At 39.9% G+C, this 22519-nt stretch overlaps 1 protein-coding gene across 1 annotated transcript in view; it reads right to left on the reverse strand.

Moving 5' to 3' along the window:
* The window catches only part of pak1 (p21 protein (Cdc42/Rac)-activated kinase 1), a 70997-nt gene extending 49007 nt beyond the window's left edge, over positions 1-21990 (reverse strand). The window contains exons 1-2 of the mRNA XM_039746246.1: positions 21773-21990; positions 7715-7809 (exon numbers count right to left, since the gene is read on the reverse strand). Coding sequence (XP_039602180.1) covers positions 7715-7809; positions 21773-21965 — 288 coding nt within the window. The 5' untranslated portion in view covers positions 21966-21990. The remainder of the gene's footprint in view (positions 1-7714; positions 7810-21772) is intronic.
* Between the last annotated feature and the right edge of the window lie 529 nt (positions 21991-22519).

Consider the following 22519-nt stretch of genomic DNA (forward strand, 5'->3'; position numbering starts at 1 on the left):
TTTAAAAAGTTTAAAAATTTTTTTTTCAACTATAACTTTAAACTTTCAACTAGGATCAAAACAGTACCCTTTAAAATTCTCTGAGGGGTGGGGTTTTTTTACAATAGGGGTCTACACAACCCTCATGGCATATGCTGAAATTAAGGCCCTCTTTCAAAGTCCTGTCATTGGCCCCTTTTTACAGAACATTTTTATTGGGGGATAAAAATTTTTATTAAAAAGAACATGATATTTTTACAGAGGGGGTTTGCAGGGCTGGGAATCAGCACTGATGTCCCGACTTGATTTCAAATTAACAATGCCCTGATTCAATATAATTTTATCCCGAAATTAAAACAAAACCAAAATATTTGAAGGCTTTTTTTTTTTTTTTAGAAATTTTTAACCATGCATAGATAACTTTAAAATCTTCTTCGGCTGCTCCCCCCTTAATGTCACCACAACCCGATCATCTGTTTTTAATCTTTCCGTCCTCTGTATCTTGGTCCACCCACCAAAACCCGCATCCCTTTTCCCAAATAAAATTTAATTTTTAAACCCCCATTATTAGGGCATCCCCTCCATTTACTAATTTAATGGTTCCCTGTATTTTAAAATTCCTTTTTGTTTATTAAAAATGGAGCCAGTCCCCAGTCATTCCCAGGCAACACTAGCAGCACATGTTAAATCCCAAACAAAAAAGGCTAGAAAATATGGAAGGGCAAGAATCCATTTTTAGAAAAAAAGCCAAAAAGAAATACCAATTGGCCTCTTGATAAAAAAAAAAAGACAAAAAACATACAAGATTGGCTTTTGGGGAAATACGGGAAAATGCAGTGTTTTTTTTTTCTTAAACAGCTAAATGCTGAGACACCCCGATGCTGAACATAGCCCCGATGGCTTTAATGCCTTTCGTGAGGATCGGCCCGAATTTGTAGGCAAAAAACAAAAGGGGGAGGGGTGTTTTTAAAGGGAATATGTAATGGGCCAATATTAAAAAAGTCTCTAAAAATTCTCAATGGATTTGAAATTTATCGACCCAAATTTTTTCCCCCATCTTCCAAGGAGTTCTCCCGTGTATTTCTGAAGGCTTTTTAGGGGGAATATAAACAACACACTCAAACAACATACTGAATAAAATGTACACCATTATTATAGAATTACTTTCGCAAAAAATTTGTTAGAATAAATTTTTTTAAAAAAAACCATTTTTCTTGAATTTTTCATTTAAAAAATGCATTTAATTAGTACATTAAAAAAAAACACTGATTTTTCCCAAATTGTGGAAGAAAATTTTCCATTTGCCCTTTACAGTAAAAGGTAAAAGGGTGGCACTGAATAACAGCTAATTGGTTTTTCGGGATTTTAATGCTGCTGAAATTCCATCAGATGCCTAAGGGCCCAATACCACGCTCAAACCCCCGCCGGGGGGCCCGCCGGGGGCCGCCACACGCCCCCGGGTTTTCCGCCCAAAACCCCCTGAGCAAAATGCTCAGAAATTAATCCCGGCAGGAAGCAGGTACCAGAAAAAAATCGGGGGCCGTGGCAAAAGTCGGAAAGTGATGCCCCAGCCCTGTTTACTATCTACATGTGACCGGAAGTTTTTGCCCGGGTCCCGGGATCGGTGGGGCTTTGGGTGTTTGATGAATGGTTCGTGGGAAACAAAAGCCGGTTATTTCAGATGCATTCGGGGGTTTTTTTCCGGTCGGATATTCCCCATCGAATGAACGATCATTTAAAATCTCCATACCATCCTTTTTTGCCATCTATTTTTTAAAATTTTTACTTTACCTGCTGTCCCGGTCCAAGAAGCTCGTATTTATTAAAAACCGGGATGATGTTTACATTTTTCTTTTAATAAAAGTAAAAACCATTTAAAGGGAAATTTGGGTTGCCCCAAATTTCCCCTTTAACCAAAAACGCCACCGGCTTTTTTTTTTCAATGGCTCCAGCGCATACATTATGTTTCCCCGGGGGGTTTGGGGTGGCTGACGGGTATTGTGGGGACTTTTTAAAAAGTACGGCCCCGTTTGGGAAAATGTGACTCAATATAAAAGCACCACCAATGCATGTGTATAATCGGCTTTTTTTTTACCACATCAAAACATCCCCCGGGGGTCGGCAAAAGGGCTTTCTGTCACATGGGGGAATTTAACGAATGACACCAAAATTTTAAAAATCTCACATAACATCTTTTTTGTCATTTTTATTTTTTTTTTTTTGCAACTTAACAGCAGCAACATAATGGAAACGCTACAGTATTTTTTAAAACCCCTGAGAAAAAAAAAAAGGAAACGGTTTCGTGGTTTTTGGGTTAAAGGGGGTTTCGGCTTTAATTCAAATTCCACTTTAACCTCGGGTTTTTTTTATTAAAGCAGGCCTTCCAAAGCCCTCCCGTTTTTTAAAACCTTTTAGGAAAATTTTCAGTAAAGGGCCAAATTTAATAGGTGTTCTAGGCAACCCCAACACACAGAAGCCAACATTTTTTTTACCGTGATAAAACCGCACTGCCACCTTGGATTCCTCCAGATTCGAAACCCCCAAGGGCCCACAAGGGATTGCGGAGCGCCCCCTGCAGCATGCGTCCCACATGAAGTATAGTCCGGGCCCAAAGGGCACAATATCCTCTCTCACTTCAATTTATTTGAAAAACTTTTTTTCATCAAAGATAAAACAAAACATGAATCCCGTGGTGTTCCCAAACAATTATTTGGGGGCTAATTGGGTTGAGCAATCAAAAAAAGCATAGAAAATAATAATTTTCAGGGAAGGGGAAAAAGTTGAGATAGGGGGGTTTGGGTTTCCCTTTTAAAACCCCCCAAAAACCCTAATCTCGGGCAAAAAGTGTTGGGAATTTTTTTGTTTTTAAATTTTATCCAATTTGAAAAAAAAAATCACCCCAACAGTGTTCCAGTTTACATAATAAAAGGATTCCTGTAGCTTTTTCTCTACTTTTTTTCCAAATACTGCTGTAAGAGTACTGAAAGGTTCAGATTGTCCAAGATGGGGGCTTAGTAGTAGGTGATGGCAGCTTTAATTGGAAATGTCATGCCATGATGTTTAAAAATTAAATTTTCAAAAATATTTACTTGGGAAAAAAACTTTTTGAAATCAATTGCTGTACTTTTTTTACAGATATAATGTTAGGAAAACACCAGGGTTTTAAAAAAGTTCGGCCTGAGGGAATACAGGTGGGTTGAAGGGTGAAAAGGGCAAACTGTTTGAGGGTTAAATGGATGCCCCCGCCCGCCTTTATAGGACCGAATAAAACGGGTTTTTGCCCCTTTTACAGGCAGTCCCCCGGGCCCCCAAGGTAGGGACTTTTAAATTTTTTACCCAAATTGAATTTGTAAAGTAAAGTCGGAACAGGACATTATTTTAATAAATACTATTGTTGCCGACTGTAACCAAGTGCTCCACCAATGGTGGTGGAGTTTCACCCCCCTTTGACCTTTCTTTTTTCTACTTTTTTTTTCAATGGTGATGGGTTTTTTTTTTTTACCGTCCCCGCATGCAACCCGATTTTTGCTTCATAGACATTCTTTAAGGGGGAAGACAAAAAGGATGAGCTCTTCTGCACAGCACTGTACACACCATCACAGCAGGAAGGCACCCAATTTTTCAAATGTCTGATGTAATGACAAGAACCTTCCTGCTATGTGGCCCGACAAACAGGCTTTGCTAATTTAGAATGAATGGGAGGGGGGTGGTTCACCATCCCGCCCACCCCCCAATCACCCCACTCAGTAAAGCTGCCTGATTGTCCCGCCACCGGGAAAGAGCATGGTGGGGGCCAAAGGGGAAAGGGAATTTAATCGCCCGCCACCACCCCCATTCCCAAAAGAAGCGACCCAAGGCACACTAGAATGCTACCTCCCCCCCCGCCCCCTTCCCCCCACAAAAGGGGCCCCCGCCCAGCCACAACCCCTGTCACCGCTAGATCACCAGCTGCCCCCCGAGAAACCCAATGGGGGACCCTTTTGGTGGGGGGGCATGAAAAAACCCCCCTCCGCCCATCCAGTCATAAGCGGGAACTGGCGGTGGGGGCCAAGTGAACTGCCCCATCAAGCCTCCCTCCTGGCCCAAAACCCGGGCGGGCCTCGGGGGGGCCCATGGACTAAAAAATCACTCTTCCGCCCGGGGCCCCGGGAAACCTTTCACCCCCGGAAAAGCCCCCCCCAGCCTCAGTTGCCCCCCTTGCAAACGCCCCCCCCAGGCCAAAAATTTACAGAGGGCAGCTTTCTGAGGGCATGTTCACAGGGGCCCCCCCTTTTTAAGTCAATAGAGGGCGGATGTCCGCCCTTTTGGGGCTACCTGTACCACAATTTCCCCTTGGTTTGGGGAAAACATCAAGGAAGTTGATTGGATAAAGACATGCTAAAAAAAACTCCCCCAGTTGCCCCTTTAAAATAACACATGAAATTTGGGAATTTTCCCCCCTGTTCTACTATAATTGACTAGGGGGATGTTGGAAAAAAGGAAATATTGAATTTCCGGGAAAATCCCGACAGTTTGTTTTAAAAGGGTTGGGGGTTTCTATGGTCTATATAATAAAGACTCAAAAAGGAAAACAGAGCTACCCGGGCCCTGCCCGAAAATGGGGTGGGGTTCCGAAGATTAGCAACCCTTTTTGGGGCAGGTGACATGCAGAGTAAAAGTTTACCCTTTTTTTTTTTGTTGAAATTTGGGCTGAGCTTTGTGACAGCCAGGGGGGGTTTTCCCGTTTTTAATAGCAATCGGAAGATGGGTACACCGCAGTCAAAAAGGGGTGGACATGGTCGCAACAATACTCTAAGCCGGACATTTAAAAAGATTCTCCCGTTTGCCCCTTTTTGGGGCCCCCAGTGTAAAAAAAAAAACTTTACACTTTAACCGGCCACCAGCCGAACTGTTAATACAAAGCAGGATGTTCCCAAACTTTCATGTTTTGACACCAAATTCTTTTTGTTCCCAAAAGTTGCAGCATAAAATGAAGACGGAGACCAGGGTAATGTTTTTAATCTAATTTTCTATTGTCCAATTTTTGTTACTTTTATGCAAACTGTACCCGGGGTTTCCTGTTCTTAACATAGGGGCCACGTGATGTGGTCTCCGGCCTTGTAGTCCATCTGTTTTTTGTTTGACATATTGTTAAATTTGAGATGCTTTTCTGTAAAAATCTCGAATGGTTATTTTAATTAATTGCGCTTTTTATCAGTCTGAACCTGTCGGGCCCTTCTTCTACCTCTGGCAAGAAAGGATTTTCACTCAAAAACTGTTGCTCAATAGATATTTTCCCTTTTTGGACTATTTTCTTAAACCCTAGAGATGGTTGTGCCGGAAAATCAAAGCAGATCAGCAGTTTCTGAAAAAAAGATGCCAGCCTGTCTGGAACCAAAAAAATCCACATTCAAAGTCATTTAAATCACCTTTCTTTCCCATGTTGATGCCTTAAATCATCCTGACAATGTCTACAAACCCGAATGCATTTAGTTTGCTATGTGATTGGCCCCTTTTGATATTTTGCTTTTCAAGCACAGAAAAGGGGGAAAATTTTTAAAAATGGCTATTTAATTAGTCCTGTGGCTAAAAAATGGGGCTTTAGAAAAAATTAAACTTGTCAATTCTGAAAGGGATCAACAGCTTAAAAAATAATGAAAAGTTTCCCCAAAAGGAAAAATGTAACCAAATTCCGATAAAATAACCATAAAAAAGTATTTTATGGTTTTTGAATTTCAAAAAAAAAGTGAAGGAGGAGGTTAAGTATATTTAAAATAAAAAACAAAAAAGGCAAAAAAAACAAACCTTTTAAAGTAATGAGACAGAAGTCAAACTTTTATAGTTTTCTGGAAAAAAGTTACACCCGTTTTTTAAGGGGGCAACAAACCCAACTTTTTTAGCAATTTAACTAATCTGCTCATTTTAAATAGGGGGAAGGAAAAATAAAAAATAGTAATCTGAAACAAAACCTTTTAAAATTTCCAAAAATTTTTTAAACACATCAGGAACTGTAGCATTGAGTGGTTTTTAAATAGATAAATGGTCAATTGTCGCATTAGCACTCTGGAGTCTGACAGCGGCTCCTGCATCCAAAAGCAGGATAAAAAGAAGACTGGCAGGAAAAGGGAAATGAAAAGATAAACAAAACTGTTAAAGCCAAGAAGGGAGGGGGAGGAGGAATCGGGTGCTCGAACTGGTGCAGTGATGAGAAAGCAGGGGGTCATTGGCCCCACGGAGGAGTGAGTGATCAGCACTACTGGGTGGATCATCCTTCAATGAGCAGATGGAAGGAGTGGGGGATAACACAGGAGCTCTCCTAGGGATCCAGTAGGCGCCAGAATGGTGTAAGGAAGAACTCATAATGACAAGAAAGAGGCAGTCATGACGAAAGCTAGAGGTTGGGACAACAGCTGCTGGAATCTCCTCCAGCTGAGATGACGAAGAGAAGACACAATGAGCGGGTGGGAGGGAGAGAGAAAGAGAGAGAAAGGAAAGAAGACCAGATTGCTAAAAGGTTTTAATGTCACGTTTTATTGTGTATATTAACTTTCACAGATTACACCTGCTTTTATGGATTATTTATGAATGAAGGCCTGCATTGTGCTATTTGCACTATTGATTGTTGACTATTTTGTGCCCCTGACCACGTTATGAATCATTCTGGGTTTAAGGATGTTGAGGCAGCTGGAGTCAACCCAGACCATCACACAGGTCTACATACCATACTTTTGACCAGTTTGAAATACTAAACTACTTTTGTCAGTTGACAAACTTTTTACCATTTACTTCTCTAATTCTTTGAAATATTACAGGTCATATTTTTAAACGTGGGGTGGCATGGTGGCACAGTGGTAGCGCTGTTGCTTTGCAGTAAGGAGACCTGGGTTCGCTTCCCAGGTCCTCCCTGCGTGGAGTTGGCATGTTCTCCCCGTATCTGGGTTTCCTCCCACAGTCCAAAGACATGCAGGTTAGGTGCATTTACGCGATCCTAAATTGTCCGTAGTGTGTGCTTGGTGTGGGTGTGTGTGTGTGTGTGTGTGTGCCCTGCGATTGGCTGGCACCCTGCCCAGGGATTTATTCCTGCCTTGCACCCTGTGTTGGCTGGGATTGGCTCCAGCAGGCCCCCATGACCCTGTGTTAGGATATAGCGGGTTGGAGAATGACTGACTGACTGACTTGTAAACGTACAAAAAAAGGCCAGTAAATTACATTATAAAAAACAGAAATTTAATGAACAGCTAAAATTTTAAATACTGAATTTTAATAAAATCTTCAAACATCTTTAACTGTCATAATTGACTGCAATTTAAAACAAGCGTTGTAATAAATTTTTATGTTAAATTCTTCCAGCATTGAAAAGCCTGAAGTTATACACTGCCATTAGCAGACAACACTTAAGGAGAGTATAGGAGGATGAAATAGATTCTGCGTGACAGTGTTGTTACATTATAATGAATCACTTTCTAAAAATTAGGATTTGTTAACAGAAATGAAGATGTTCACACTTCGCTTACTAATTAAAGTCCTGACCTCTACTGCATGTGATGAAGTGAAGATTTAATTAAGATTGATTTAAGCAGCCGGAAAAAAAGAAGACTCTAAGCAGGAGTATCTCAAGCAACTTAGAGAATTGCAAATATACAGTAGCTTGTCTCATATCTCAAAAATGCAATAAGCAGAAAGTAGCATTCAGATAAATACACAAAGTAGAATTGTAACAGGAATACCTGAAAAAAGGGCATCTTATCTTACTTACAGTGAATTCTCCAGTGACTGCATCAAATCCAACATGTATAGTATGTTCAAAGTCTGATGGCAATGAAATTTCTGGTCGCTCCTTCTTTTTATTTGCTGCAGAGAATAATAATAATAATAAAAAAAATCTACAGTCAACTTGTGAGCTTTTTGCAGATTAACACTTAATTTTATAGTACCTAACGATTCATAACAACACATTAAATATGTGTTTATGGTCTTCAGACATATAGCCTTTACCTCTTACAGCAAATCAAAGAGCAAAACTGTTATTTCTGCTTAAATTAGCAATTGGAGATACTGTATCTTTAATGGATGTCAGGTTAAATATACAAAATAAGTACATTTGCAAAACAATATACTCATACCTTTGCAATATGTTCACATTTTTTGCTTTCAACTATAACTTGAAACTTTCAACTAGGATCAAATACAGTACTGCCTCTGTTAATTAATTCTCTGAGAATGAAGTTCCTTTACAATAGGGTCTACACACAGTACTGTGGCATATGCTGAAATTAAGGCTCCTCTTTGCTAAAGTCCTGTCATTGCAACTTTCTTTGACAGAACATTTGTTATTCGGTCATAAAAATGTGTGTATACAGAACATGATATTTTTACAGTATATGCTAGCAGGGCTGGGAATCAGCACTGATGTCCCGACTCGATTTCAAATTAACAATGCCCTGATTCAATATCAATTTTATCGTCATCGAATTAGCGTACACCAAAATATTTGAAGTGCTGTTTTTTTTTTTTTTTAGAAATTACTTAACCATGCATAGATAACATTAATATCTTCTTCTTTCGGCTGCTCCCATTAAGTGTCACCACAGCAGATCATCTGTTTTCATATCTTCCTGTCCTCTGTATCTTGCTCAGTCACACCCATAACCTGCATGCCCTCTCTCACCAAATAAAAATTTAATTTTCAAATTCCACATTATTAGGGCATCCTCCTAGATGGGCATTTTACTGACTATTAATCAAGGTTCCTACGATATTCAGAATTAAACTTTTAGTTTATTAAATAATGTGGAGCTTCAGTCACCAGTCATTCCCAGGCAACACTACCAGCACATGTTGACTAATCACCAAACAAAGAGAACTAGAAAATATGGAAGGGCAAGAATCCATTTGAGAGCAAAACGCCACAAGCACCATACCAATATGCGCTCTCTTGATAAAAAAAAACAAGACAACATACATACAAGATTGGCTACATGGAGAAATATCAGAAACTGCAGTGTTTTTTGTTTCTTAATAAAGCAGCTAAATGTTGAGACACCAGATGCTGCAACATAGCCTGATGGCTTTAATGCCTTTCGTGAGGATCGGCCCTAACTAGTAGGCAAAAGCAAAGGAGGAGGAGTGTGCTTTAAGGCAATATGTAATGCACAAGTATTAAAACAGTCTCTAAAAATTGCTCACTGGATTTGAATACTTATCAATCAAATCTTGTCCATTTTATCTTCCAAGGGAGTTCTCCAGTGTATTTCTGAAGGCTTTCAGAGGAATATAAACAGCACACTCAAACAACATACTGAATGATATGTACACCATTATTATAGAATTACTTTCTGCTAAAAATTAGTTAGAATAGAATTTTTGAAAAAAAGCCATTTTTACTGTGAATTTTGCTCATTGAAAAAATGCATTTAATTAGTACATTAAAATAACACTGATTTTCCAATATTGTCAGGAAGAAAATTTTCCATTTGTCACTGTGACAGTAAACATGGTAAGGCTGGCACTGAATACAGCAGCTAATTGGTTTCTACAGGTATTTAATGCATGTACTGAAATTCCATCAGATGCCTAAGGGCCGATTTATACTTCACGCTTCAAGAACGCGCCGTACCGCGCTGCATCATGGCCGCCTACACGCTCCCAGCGCTCATTTCACGCTGCCCTCTGAGCAAGTGCTCAGAAATTAATGCCACGCGCAGCGAGCAGTACCAGCAAAAGTCGGGAGGCGCAGTGTGCTAAAAGTCGGAACGTGATGTCACAGTCTCTGTTTACTATCTACATGTGACCGGAAGCCTCTATAGAGATCCTTCGGGATCGGTACAGCGCTAGCTGTTTGATGAATGGTTCAAAGTGGTGAAACAAAATGCCGACATACAGATGCATTCGTGGTGTTTTGTTATTCGAGTCGTCGCATATTCCCGATCGTAATGATCACGATACATTTTAAAAGTCTCACATACCATCTTTTTGTGCCATCTATTTTTAATATTTTTTACTTTACCTGCTGTCAGGTCCAAGAAGCTCGTAGTGATTAAAAATTGGGATGATGTTCATACCTGTTCGCTTTATTATGTGGTGAAGTTCACGGTTAGTGATATTTCGAAATTTCGGTCACTTTAACAGAATGCGCATCGCCAGGTTGTCTTTTATTTTTTGGCTCATATAGCGATATTACATTATGTTGCCGGCGTGTGAAGTTGAAAAGAAAAAAAATAGACTGCACAAAGATGGTATGAGACTTTATGTATCGTGCCATTAAGATCGGGAATATGTGACTCTTGAATATAAAAGCACCACGAATGCATGTGTATGTCGGCATTTTGCTTCACCACATCGAAGCATCCATCCCGTAGGATCGGCATAGAGGCTTTCTGTCACATGTAGATAGTACCCGAACGTAATGACACGATACATTTTAAAAGTCTCACATAACATCTTTTGTGTCATGTTATTTTTTTTATTTTTGCAACTTAACAGCAGCAACATAATGTATAGCGTTATACAGTATTTGAACCACTGAGAAAAAAATAAAGGAAACGGTGAAAACGTGTATTTTGTGATTAAAGTGGAAATTTCGGCTTTAATCTCGAAATGTCCACTTTAACCTCGTAGTTTACTTTATCATTAAAGCAGGCCGTCGTAAACGCCATCCCAGTTTTTAAACATCCTTTTCAGAGATATTGCAGTAAGGTGTCATCAGAATTTAATAGGTGTTCTAGGCAATTCACAACACACAGAAGCCGAACATGTTCTCACCGTGATAATATCTCGCACTGCCACCTGGTGGATTCCTCCAGATTTACGTAAAGCACGCGCGCAAGTATGAACACTACAATGCTTGCGTAGCAGGAGCGTCCGCTGCAGCATGCGTCGCGTCACATGAAGTATAGCTCCGGCCAAGGACACAATATGCACTCTCTCACTTCAATTTGTTTGAAAATCTTTTTTACATCATGTATAGAAACAAAGCATGAATCCTGTGGTGTTCCAAGCAATTATATAGAGGGCTACTTGTTAGAGCAATCAAAACAAGCATAGAAAATAATAATTTGGTCTGGAAGGGAAAATGTTGATGATAGGGGATTATGTTACTCTTTAAAGCCCTAAACAACCCTAATCTCGGTCAAAATGTGTGTGAATTGTTACAGCTTTTAAATTCCATCTCAATTTGAATAAAAATCACTAACAGTGTTCCAGTTTACATAATAAAAGGATTCCTGTAGCTTTTTCTCTACTTCTTTTTTTCAGCAATATACTGCTGTAAGAGTACTGAAAGGTTCAGATTGTCCAAGATAGGGACTTAGTAGTAGGTGATGAACAGCTTTAATTGGAAATGTCATGCCGATGATGTAATAATTAAATACATAAAATATTTACTTAGGAGCAAAATACTTTAGAAATCAATTGCTGTACTTACTACAGATATAATGTTAGGAAAACACCAGTTATAAAGAAAGTTCTGGCCTGAGGGAATACAGGTGGGTTGAGATGAAAGGACAAATCTGTCTGAGGATTAAAATGGATGCCACGTCATGCCTTTATAGGACTGTAATAAACCAGGGTTGTAGCCTTGTACAGGCAGTCCCTGGGTTACGTACGAGATAGGGACTGTAGGTTTGTACTTAAGTTGAATTTGTATGTAAGTCGGAACAGGTACATTATTTTAATAAATACTATTGTTGACCGACTGTAACCAAGTGCTCTACCAATGAATGATGGAGTTTCACCTCTCTTTGACCTTTCTATTATTTCTACTTTATTTTCAATGGTGATTGTTTTTCTCTTCTTTACTGTATCACCAGCAATTGCATCAGATTTGTGCTTCATAGACATTCTTGAAGGGTGAAGACAAAAAGTTAAGATGAGCTCTTCTGCACAGCACTGTACACACTATCACAGCAGGAAGGCACCCATTTTCAACATGTCTGATGTACTGACAAGAGACAACTTCCTGCTATGTGCGTAACAGTACAAGCAGGCTTGCTATTGAGAATGAATGGGAGTGGCGAGGGGTGGTTCACCATCAGCCCACCTCACAGTCACCTCCACTACAGTATGCTGCCTGCATTGTCCAGCCACCGAGAATGAGCATGGTGTGGCCAAAGGAAGGTAATGAATCGCCCGCCACCACCCCCATTCAACAGACAGCGACCCAAGGCACACTAGAATGCTACCTCCCACCGCCCCGTTCACCCACAAAGGCCTCCGTTCAGCCACAACCGTGTCACCGCTTGCAGCATCACCAGCTGCCCACCGAGAACGAATGGGGCAGCCATGTGTGGTGGGTGGGCAGTGAAAAACCCCCCTCCGCTCCATCCAGTCATAAGCAGTAACTGCGGCGGTGGTGGACGGGCAGTGAAACTGCCCCATCAAGCCTCCGTCCTGCACACAAGCGATAGCTGTGGCCTCGGTGACTATGGACTAAGGGTCACTGCTTGCCGCCCGGAGCCGCCCGAGAGACACTACACTGCGCGAAATTGCCCCCTCCAACCTCAATGCAGCCACCGCTTGCAGCGTCTCCCCAGGCTAAAGATGACAGAGTGGCAGTTACTGAGGCGCATGTGTCACAGCTGCGGCCCCGTTTGTAAGTCATAGGTCGGATGTCCGCAACTTTGGGACTACCTGTACTACAATGTCCCATTGGTTTGGGAAGTACATCAAGGAAGTCAGATTGGCATAAAGACATGCTAACAAAGAAACTCCCTCAGTTGCCCCTTAAGATAACACATGAATACATTTGTAACTTTTCCACTGCCTGTTCTGCACTATAATTGACTAGGGTTGCAGATGTTGAAGAAAGAGGGAAGTATTGAACTACTGCAGCAGCCAATCCTGACAGTTTGTTTTTAAAAGTAAGAGATTGGGGTATTTTGCTATGGTCTATGTAATAAAGACTCTAAAAGGGAAAACAGAGCTACCCAAGGACCCTGCCATGACAAATGTGTGTAGGAGTGATTCAGAAGATTAGCAACCCTTGTGGGACAGGTGACATGCAGAGTAAATGTTCCTTACTTTTGTTTTGTTGAAGTCAGACTGAGCTTTGTGACATGCTGCGTGCGTTATCCTGCTTGAAGTAGCAATCGGAAGATGGGTACACTGCAGTCAAAAAGGGATGGACATGGTCAGCAGCAATACTCAAGTAAGCCGTGACATTTAAATGATTCTCAGTTGCTACTAAGGGGCCCACAGTGTGCAAAAGAAAATACCCCCCACACCATGACACGACCACCAGCCCGAACTGTCAATACAAAGCAGGATGTATCCAAGCTTTCATGTTGTTGACACCAAATTCTTACCCTGTCATCCAAATGTTGCAGCATAAAGTGAGACGACGCAGACCAGGTAATGTTTCTCCAATCTAATCTTCTATTGTCCAATTTTAGTTACTCTATGCAAACTGTAGCCTCGGTTGCCTGTTCTTAGCTTATAGGAGTGCCACGTGATGTGGTCTCCGGCTGCTGTAGTCCATCTGCTTTAAGGTTTGACATATTGTGCATTCAGAGATGCTTTTCTGTACATCTCGAAGTGGTTATTTGAATTACAGTTGCCTTTCTATCAGTCTGAACCTGTCTGGCCATTCTCTCTGACCTCTGGCACCAAGAAGGCATTTTCACTCAGAGAACTGTTGCTCAATAGGTATTTTCCCTTTTTCGGACTATTCTCTGTAAACCCTAGAGATGGTTGTGCATGAAAATCAAAGCAGATCAGCAGTTTCTGAAATACCAGATGCCAGCCTGTCTGGAACCAATAATAATGCCACATTCAAAGTCATTTAAATCACCTTTCTTTCCCATGTTGATGCTTCAGCAAGTCATCCTGACAATGTCTACATGTCTGAATGCATTGAGTTGCTGCTATGTGATTGGCCTATTAGATATTTGCGTTAACAAGCACATGAACAAGTGAATGTAATAAAGTGGCTACTGAGTATATAGTCCTGTGGCTGGAAATAGTGACTGGGGCTTTAGAAGAATGACATGACTTGTCAATTGCTGAAAGGGATCAACAGCTTAAAAAGTAATCAGAAAAGCTAAAACACAACTGGAGAAAAATCTTACTAATATTGCTAACGATAAAAATAACCATAAAATGTATTTTATGTATTTTAGCAGTACAAGAAAAGTGAAGGAGGAGGTTAAGTATATTTAAAATAAAAGCAAAATGAGCAAAATAACAAAACAAACCTATAAAGTAATGAGACAGAAGTCAAACTTGCAATGTTTTCTGGAAAATGTTACCATGTTTGAAGGACGACAACTAAACCCTAACTTTTATAGCAATTTAACTAATCTGCTCATTTGAAATAGGGTGAAGGAACATAAAAAGTAGTAATCTGAAACATAAAATTCCAAATTTTAAATGTCCATAAATACTTTTTACAACCTTTTCCACATAAAATGTCAATTTGCAAGCTTTAGACAACTGGTGTGGCCATTGGACAATAACATATAGCCTATTTTCAATTTTTGCACTCAGAGTTCTACTGTTATGCCAAGTTAAACGTGTCTTAATTATTATTATAATAAATTGAGCACACACAAAACTTGTTCATATTTATCATTAACATGTACTGAACATAAAATTGGATTTACAGTTTCAATGCGATTCCTGTTTGTCACAACTTTGTTGTACTATGTCTAGTTTGTAGCAGTTCAGCTGCACACACATTTCTGAACGATCCATTGTAAATCGGTTGCAAAATGAACTAAACACTATCTTCAGGTGTGAAAAAATGTTTTTGAACAACTAAGTGGATGAAAATGCAGATATTAATGCAAAGACCACCTTTTTCAAACATGAGAATATGTCTGGTAAACTCCCACAACAAGCCACAATGGATACTGCTCAGCTATTTTTTAGTGTTTTCAAGTGTTTTGTGTAGCTCTACGGTGAAAATGTTTTGATCTCTGCAGCATTTCAAACTCCTCAATACCCGTACACAATAACAGGACTAAAGCCAGGTTTTTCTGTCTCATGAAAAACAATTTTGAAAGTAAATTATTGGATGTGTATGTAATTAAAAACTATTTAATTGTTGCTCTGGAGTGATAAAGTGAACGTGCATATAATTTTTTCCTCAAACAAAAATATATACAACTGCAATACTTGTTTTGAGAAACTGTTGGATGTACAAGAGACAAAATGCTTCAATGGGGACAGCATCAGCCAAACAGTACAAATTTACAATGCTGCTGATTAAAGATACAGCCCAAAAAGTTTCACTGTATGCTGCTGATGTTTTATTCTACCTTGGTAAGGCCCTGCTGTTCCCAATGTCCCTTACATGTTTTAACATCTGTGAAGCCCTGTCTGGATACAAGATTAACTGGTCTAAATGTTTTCTTTTCTCACTGAATTCTTCTGGTCATTTGTCTAAATTTGCCTTGTTTATTCAGAGGGTATCTTTCAGATACCTGGGATTTGACATCTATGCCACAATCAAGGAGTTTGCAGCTGCTACCTTTCACCACATTCTGAAGGGTGTCAGAAAATCAGTTTTCTCTTGGTTCCTCCTTCCTCTCTCAGTCCAATACAATCCAGGCAATTACTAAAATTAATCTGTTCCCTACAATTAACTTTGTAAACTCAATGCTCATTCTTTCTCCCCATCCTAAGATCTAGCAATCTATAAAGTCTTTGTTGTCTTTATTCCTTTGGAATCACAAGAGAACATCTATTAAACACTCCACTCTGATCTACGACACATCAGAAGGAGGTGTCTCACTTCCAGATTTTGAACTACACCACCTTGCCTTTACTCTAAGGCCAGTCTAGAGCTGGGTCAGCCCTACCGTCATCAGTCCACACCTTGAACCTGTCCCAGTCATTCAATACATAAGACACAATGTTCCTCCGGATATCAAGAGTGAGCCTGATATGGCCGTGCAATATGTAACAAAGAGAATGGAAAAGGTAGGCGCCATCTCCAGGCATGGAAACCACTCTGTAAGTGACAGTTCTTTGATCGATGGTGATCACCTCGATAGACATGGTAATGGGGGTACGGTTGGAATGATAAAGGAAATGGGTACCTGAGCAATGCAAAGTAAGTCTAAAACACCTACACAATAACTATAATCATAATAAACGAACAATAAAACAGCAGAGAGGCCGTGGATTAAATAATAAGGCTGTAGTTATCAGCAGGGAGACGTGAATCCCGTGGCGAAGCAAGGAAGGGAGACCGGAGCGACGGACGGCCTTATATAGGCAGGCAGCTAACAACGAGAGAGGCGTTGGGATGGGGAACCCAACACTGCCTCACACGGTAACCGAGCTGCAGGCTATGGACGTATATATGTACGTAAGTAAGATTCAGTTAGCGTTGGGAACCCGTGTACCAAATTTCTTGAAGATGGGCCCATAAGTAAAAAAGACTGTTGAAAAGTTCAATATGGCAGCCGACAGTGGCATCATACCACTGAAATAAGTACGTACATTGGTTTCGGTTAGCGCAGGGAAGCCGCCTACCAAATTTTGTGAAGACGGGGCCCATAAATAAGAAAGTTCAACATGGCGGACGATGTCGACCGTTATGACCATTATGTGTAGAATTTCGAAATGAAACCTGCTCAACTTTTTTAAGTAAGCTGTAAGGAATGAGCATGCCAAATTTCAGCCTTCTACCTACACGGGAAGTTGGAGAATTAGTGACGCTGGAAAGTTCAATATGGCGGCCGACAGTGGCGTCATACCATCGAAATAAGTACGTACATCGGTTTCGGTTAGTGCAGGGAAGCCATCTAACAAATTTCATGAATATGGGGCCATAAATAAGAAAGTTCAACATGGCAGACGTTGTTGTCCGTTATCAACCGTTATGACCATTACGTGTAGAATTTCGAAATGAAACCTGCTCAACTTTTGTAAGTAAGCTGTAAGGAATAAGCCTGCCAAATTTCAGCCTTCTACCTACACGGGAAGTTGGAGAATTAGTGATGAGTGAGTGAGGGCTTTGCCTTTTATTAGTATAGATATATATATATACACAGATCTACAGTACATATATATACATATCTACATATACACACATATATATATATTGTGGCAGGTGGCTGGGTGTGGTCACCAATCAGCCACCTACTTAAGGAGCCGCCGCCCTGCAATCAAGGCTGGAGTCGGGTGAGGAGGAGGACAAGGTCGAGGCAGAGGAGGCGAAGAGAGGCCTGAGTATTTGTGTGAAGAGGACTGTGTTTGTGGACTTTGGGGAGCTGGGGGTTTGGTGGCGGTGCTCTTGACTTTTGTATAGCATTGTGTAAATAAACGTGGGTGATGATTAAAACGGTGTCCGCCTGTGTGTGTCCGGGCCGCTATACTTCACAATATATATATATATACACACACATACATAGATACATACATCTACATATACAATATATATATATATATATATATATATATATATATATATATATATATATATATATATATATATATATATATATATACTGTATATATACTCAGCAAAAAAAGAAACGTCCTCTGACTTTCAACTGTTTTTACTTTCAGTAAACTTAATGTGTAAATATTTGTATGAACACTAAAAGAGTCAACACCATAAGACAAACTAAAAATGTTTCACAATGTGTCCCTGAATGAAGGGAGGATCAAAATCAAAAGTACCAGTCAGTATCTGGTGTGGCCACCAGCTGCTTGAAGTACTGCAGTGCATCTCCTCCTCATGGACTGGACCAGATTTGTCAGTTCTTGCTGTGAGATGTTACCCCACTCTTCCACCAAGGCACCTGCAAGTTCCTGGACATTTCTGGGGAATGGCCTAGCCCTCACCCTGCGATCCAACAGGTCCCAGACGTGCTCAATTCCTTCGACGATAAACACGAATCCGTCCATCACTCCTGGTGAGACAAAACCGTGACTCATCAGTGAAGAGCACTTTTTGCCACTCCTGTCTGGTCCAGCGAAGGTGGGTTTGTGCCCATAGGCGGCGGTGTTGCTGGTGATGTCTGGTAAGGACCTGCCTTACAACAGGCCTACAAGCCCTCAGTCCAGCCTCTCTCAGCCTTTTGTGGACAGACTGAGCACTGATGGAGGGATTGTGTGTTCCTGGTGTGACTCGGGCAGTTGTTGTGGCCATCTTGTACCTGTCACGCAGGTGTAATATTCAGATGTACCGATCCTGTGCAGGTGTTGTTACACGTGGTCTTCCACTGCGAGGATGATCAGCTGTCCTTCCTGTCTCCCTGTAGCGCTGTCTTGGCGTCTCACAGTGCGGACATGGCAATTTATTGCCCTAGCCACATCAGCAGTCCTCATGCCTCCCTGCAGCATGCCTAATGCACGTTCACACAGATGAGCAGGGACCCTGGGCATCTTTCTTTGGGTGATTTTCACAGTCGGTAGACAAGTCTCTTTAGTGTCCTGCATTTTTAGAACTGTGACCTTAAATGCCTACTTTCTGTAAACTGTTAAGGTCTTAACGACCATTCCACAGGTGCATGTTAATTAATTGATTATGGTTAATTGAACATGCATGGAAAACATTGTTTAAACCTTTTACAATGAAGATCTGTAAAGTTATTTGGATTTTTAAAACATTATTGTTGAAATACACAGTCCTGAAAAAGAATATATTTATTTATATATATATATATATATATATATATATATATATATATATATATATATATATATACACACACACACACACTGTATATAGCAAAATCCTAACGCGCTTACGAAGAACTGCTTTTAAATTTTTATTAAGAATAAAACCATTTTAAACTGAGGGAAAAATATACCAATAACTATCTGTTAAGGATCTCTTTGTATACCACGTTGTCAGTTCAGCAGTCCGGTTGTAATATGACCAAGCTGTGCACTGAGATTACTTTTGAGAATGCAACAAATAGTTTTGTCCAGGAGGAAAGCAATATTGCCTCAAATCAATGGCAACCTTTTGTAGGGTGTGTCCCTGAGACTTATTAATTGTCATCGCGAAGCAGAGCCTTACTGGAAATTTGAGGCATTTCAATTGAAATGGGAGATCAGAGGGTATAACGGTGATGCCAGGAATACTCCTTGCTTCGCGGTTCTGTACTGTTTTATTGTTCGTTTATTACGATTCTTATAGTTATTGTGTAGCTATTCGAGACTTACTTTACCGTTCAGGTACCCATTTCCTTTATTTAATCCGCGGCTTGTACGTTATTTTTTGTTTGTTTATTACAATTATAGATATTTATTGATTCCCTTCTTTAGCCGACTGCCTGCTCATATAAGACGCTCCGCTGGTTTTTTGTGAAACAGCCTTTACACATCTTCTCCGCTGTTTTATAAACGAATGACATATAAAGCCATCACCTTGTCAATTGTGTAATGCGTTTTTTGAACAGGTTTGATGCATTGAAGTGATCACTCGTACTGCGTTCAGTCAGTTCACGTGAGCTGCTCTCTTGTGTGATGTTGCAATGTTCTCGGCTTTATTTAATGTTAGCTAAGACCCAGCACTTAAAAGTTTCTGGCTGCACACCGGTTGTAATATAACGAAGCTACGCGAGCTCACTCTTGAGAATGCAACGTATAGCTGTCCAGGAGAAAAGCAATCTTGCCTGAAATCAATGGCATCGTTTTGTAGGGTCTGTCCCTGAGACTTATTACTTGTCATCGTGCAGCAGAGCCTTACTGGAAATTGGAGGATTCTGAATTGAAATGGGAGATCAGAGGGTATACAGGGGATGCAAGGAATACATTGAGTGTGGAGAAACTCTAGAGACAGCGTGTGTATTAACTTGTGGATTTTTCTGTATTTGGTGGCAGCATGACGAAATTGCTTCCGCAAAACCGCGTTAGCTGTGGAGCTCAACTTGGAGCATATTCTTTTCCTACCTTGTCAATGGTGTAATGGGTTTTTTGAACAGGTTTGATACATGGAAGTGATCACTCGTACTGCGTTCAGTCAGTTCACGTGAGCTGCTCTCGTGTGATGTTGCGATGTCCACGGCTTTATTTAATGTTAGCTAAGACCCGGCTCTTAAAAGTTTCTCGCTACAGCAATTTTAACTGCGTTACAAAGTGATCCAAAGTCTCGTTTATACCTCGTGTCTTCACATTAAACTTGTATCTCGCGAATAAAGTATTCGGTGTTTTTCTTCAGCGCTCTTTGGGAGCTCTTCCTTCTTTTCTATGTACTGCGGTCACAGTCAGTTCACGTGATTACGTGGGAGGCGTGATGATGTCACACGCAGCTCTGCCCCCCACGGCCATCAAGCTAACGTCCATTACAGTATATAAAGAAAAATAGGTTCCAGTTATGACCATTACGCGTAGAATTTCGAAATGAAACCTGCCCAACTTTTGTAAGTAAGCTGTAAGGAATGATCCTGCCAAATTTCAGCCTTCTACTTACACGGGAAGTTGGAGAATTAGTGATGAGTGAGTGAGTGAGTCAGTGAGGGCTTTGCCTTTTATTAGTATAGATATTAGTTCATTAGATTATTAACATTAATAATCATTTTGTTCATTAAAAGATAGTTTTGAGGACAATAGTATAACAAGAAGGTCATATTTATTAGATTTATCATTTGAAGAAGAAAAAAACTGAACTCAGGTCAGCTCCTTTATAAAAGCTGAGGGATGCTACATAAGAAATGCAAAAACAAACAAAATTAGTAATGTCAACTGAAAAAAAAAAAAAAGTTAACATTTTTTTCAACTGTAGGGAGATCACGATACCCATTAACCCCTAGCTACCACCCCTTCAAGAAAAAACATTATCACCCCACATTATGGAGAGTAGTATGAATAAGAGTGTCAATAGGTACTAGTATCGATATCGATAAAATCCTAGTGACCATCACTACATGTGAAGTGTCTCAATTACGCCTTTCTCTTTGATCACCTTCTAATTCACCCCTTTTTTATGGTGGAGTGTCAGAATCAAAACTGCTCCATTCAAAACAAAAAAGAAAAAAATAAAATAAAAATGATGTATACAAAAGCATGATGAACACAAATGTACATGCAGCAGCATTTAGAACTTTAACATGTTCAAAACATATTCAAATATTTACATTTTTAATATGAGTATTCAAACCCATATTTTGGTATAATTTGACAGTCCTAATGATAATTTTAAGTCTGATAATGATAAGTCTCTTCCCCAATTCATCCCTTGTAATCATTTGATTCAAACCATTCTCATAAATACAAACCAGTGTTTAGTCTATTCTCCCTCATATTCTTCCTACATGTAATATTACATTTGCTCACATTAAATTTAGTCTGCACCAAATGCCCATCCTCTGCATTGTGCATGTAAACCATCTTTGTAAATATCACAAAATTGCTCTAAACATCCTGATCACCAGCATACACAAGTTAAATCTGTCCGTAGATTGTGCCCTAACACCCTACACCCTTCCACGTTTTCTAGGAAGGTCTGCTGCCACTCTCTGGTGTCATGGGGCTGAATCCCATTCCATAATTCTCTCTCTCTCTCTCCCTATTTCCTTAGTCTCCTGGAGTAGTTCTTCTCCTAGACCTTTCTTCTCTTTTCCTCACCTACCCCGGCTTTTAATGACGGCAAACATTGCAGCTAAGTTGCTTTTAGCCTCTCACTGGAAATCTGCTGCATTTGACTCTGCGCCAGTGGTGCAAATAGTGGTAGGGATTTTTTTTTTTGTTCTTACACAGCCCCCCCAAAAAATTGGTTATTGCTAGCTTCCTTTTACTATACTTTTTTTTCATTTTATCAATAAAAATTTGATTACAAAAATGTTAACAGAAAAAAAAATTGATATTATGGAAGAAAAACATTATTCAAGGAAATTGTATGAAAAGAACTACTTACTCTTGTCACCAGCTCCTGGGAAGATTGACCTGATGGAGCGGTCTTTCTTCTTTTTCTCCTCGGGGTTTGGGGGTAGAGGCTTAGAGCCATGGTTCAGAGTTCCTGTATCCTTACAGCTTGCTCCAATCATGGTGCTTGTGTTTCGCATTGGAGGGGCTGGTGGCTTGTCTTCAACTTCCCCGTTATCCGACATGTTTAATTGGCAATGTTACTCTACCTGGCAAAAAAAACAACAAATGGATTTTCAAATGTACCGATTTGCATAAAAATTTATGGCACATTTTATGGATATTATTAAAAATAAATTGATTTCTTCAGAATCATGTTTGACACTAAAATTTTCAGAAAATAAATAAATAAACAGAAAAGACTATTTATCAGATGTTTGTGTAATGATTAAGTACTAACTATAAAAACGCAATAGGTCAATGGGGTTAAATTTTTCCCATGTTCATACATTTTAAATTCTGTAAGTGTACAACACCCCGTAGGTGTCAAGCACAAAAAAAAAAAAAAATCCATTTTAACTAATTACGTAAAGAGTTCGAACAGATTTTTATTTTTTTTCCTTGACACTTATTTCAGTAGTACAGAACCCCATTCTGTATTACTTCATTCAAACAGATTATTAAAATAATCTAATAATCTAATTCCCCCATGCAGTCCAGTTCTTATTACAGAGCCCCATATGGTATTCCTTGCATACAGTTCAGTGAACTCTAAGGTGTGTGTTAAAGTCAGTGAAAC

Source organism: Polypterus senegalus, chromosome 2 (genome assembly GCF_016835505.1).
Source record: "Polypterus senegalus isolate Bchr_013 chromosome 2, ASM1683550v1, whole genome shotgun sequence".
NCBI lineage: Eukaryota > Metazoa > Chordata > Cladistia > Polypteriformes > Polypteridae > Polypterus > Polypterus senegalus.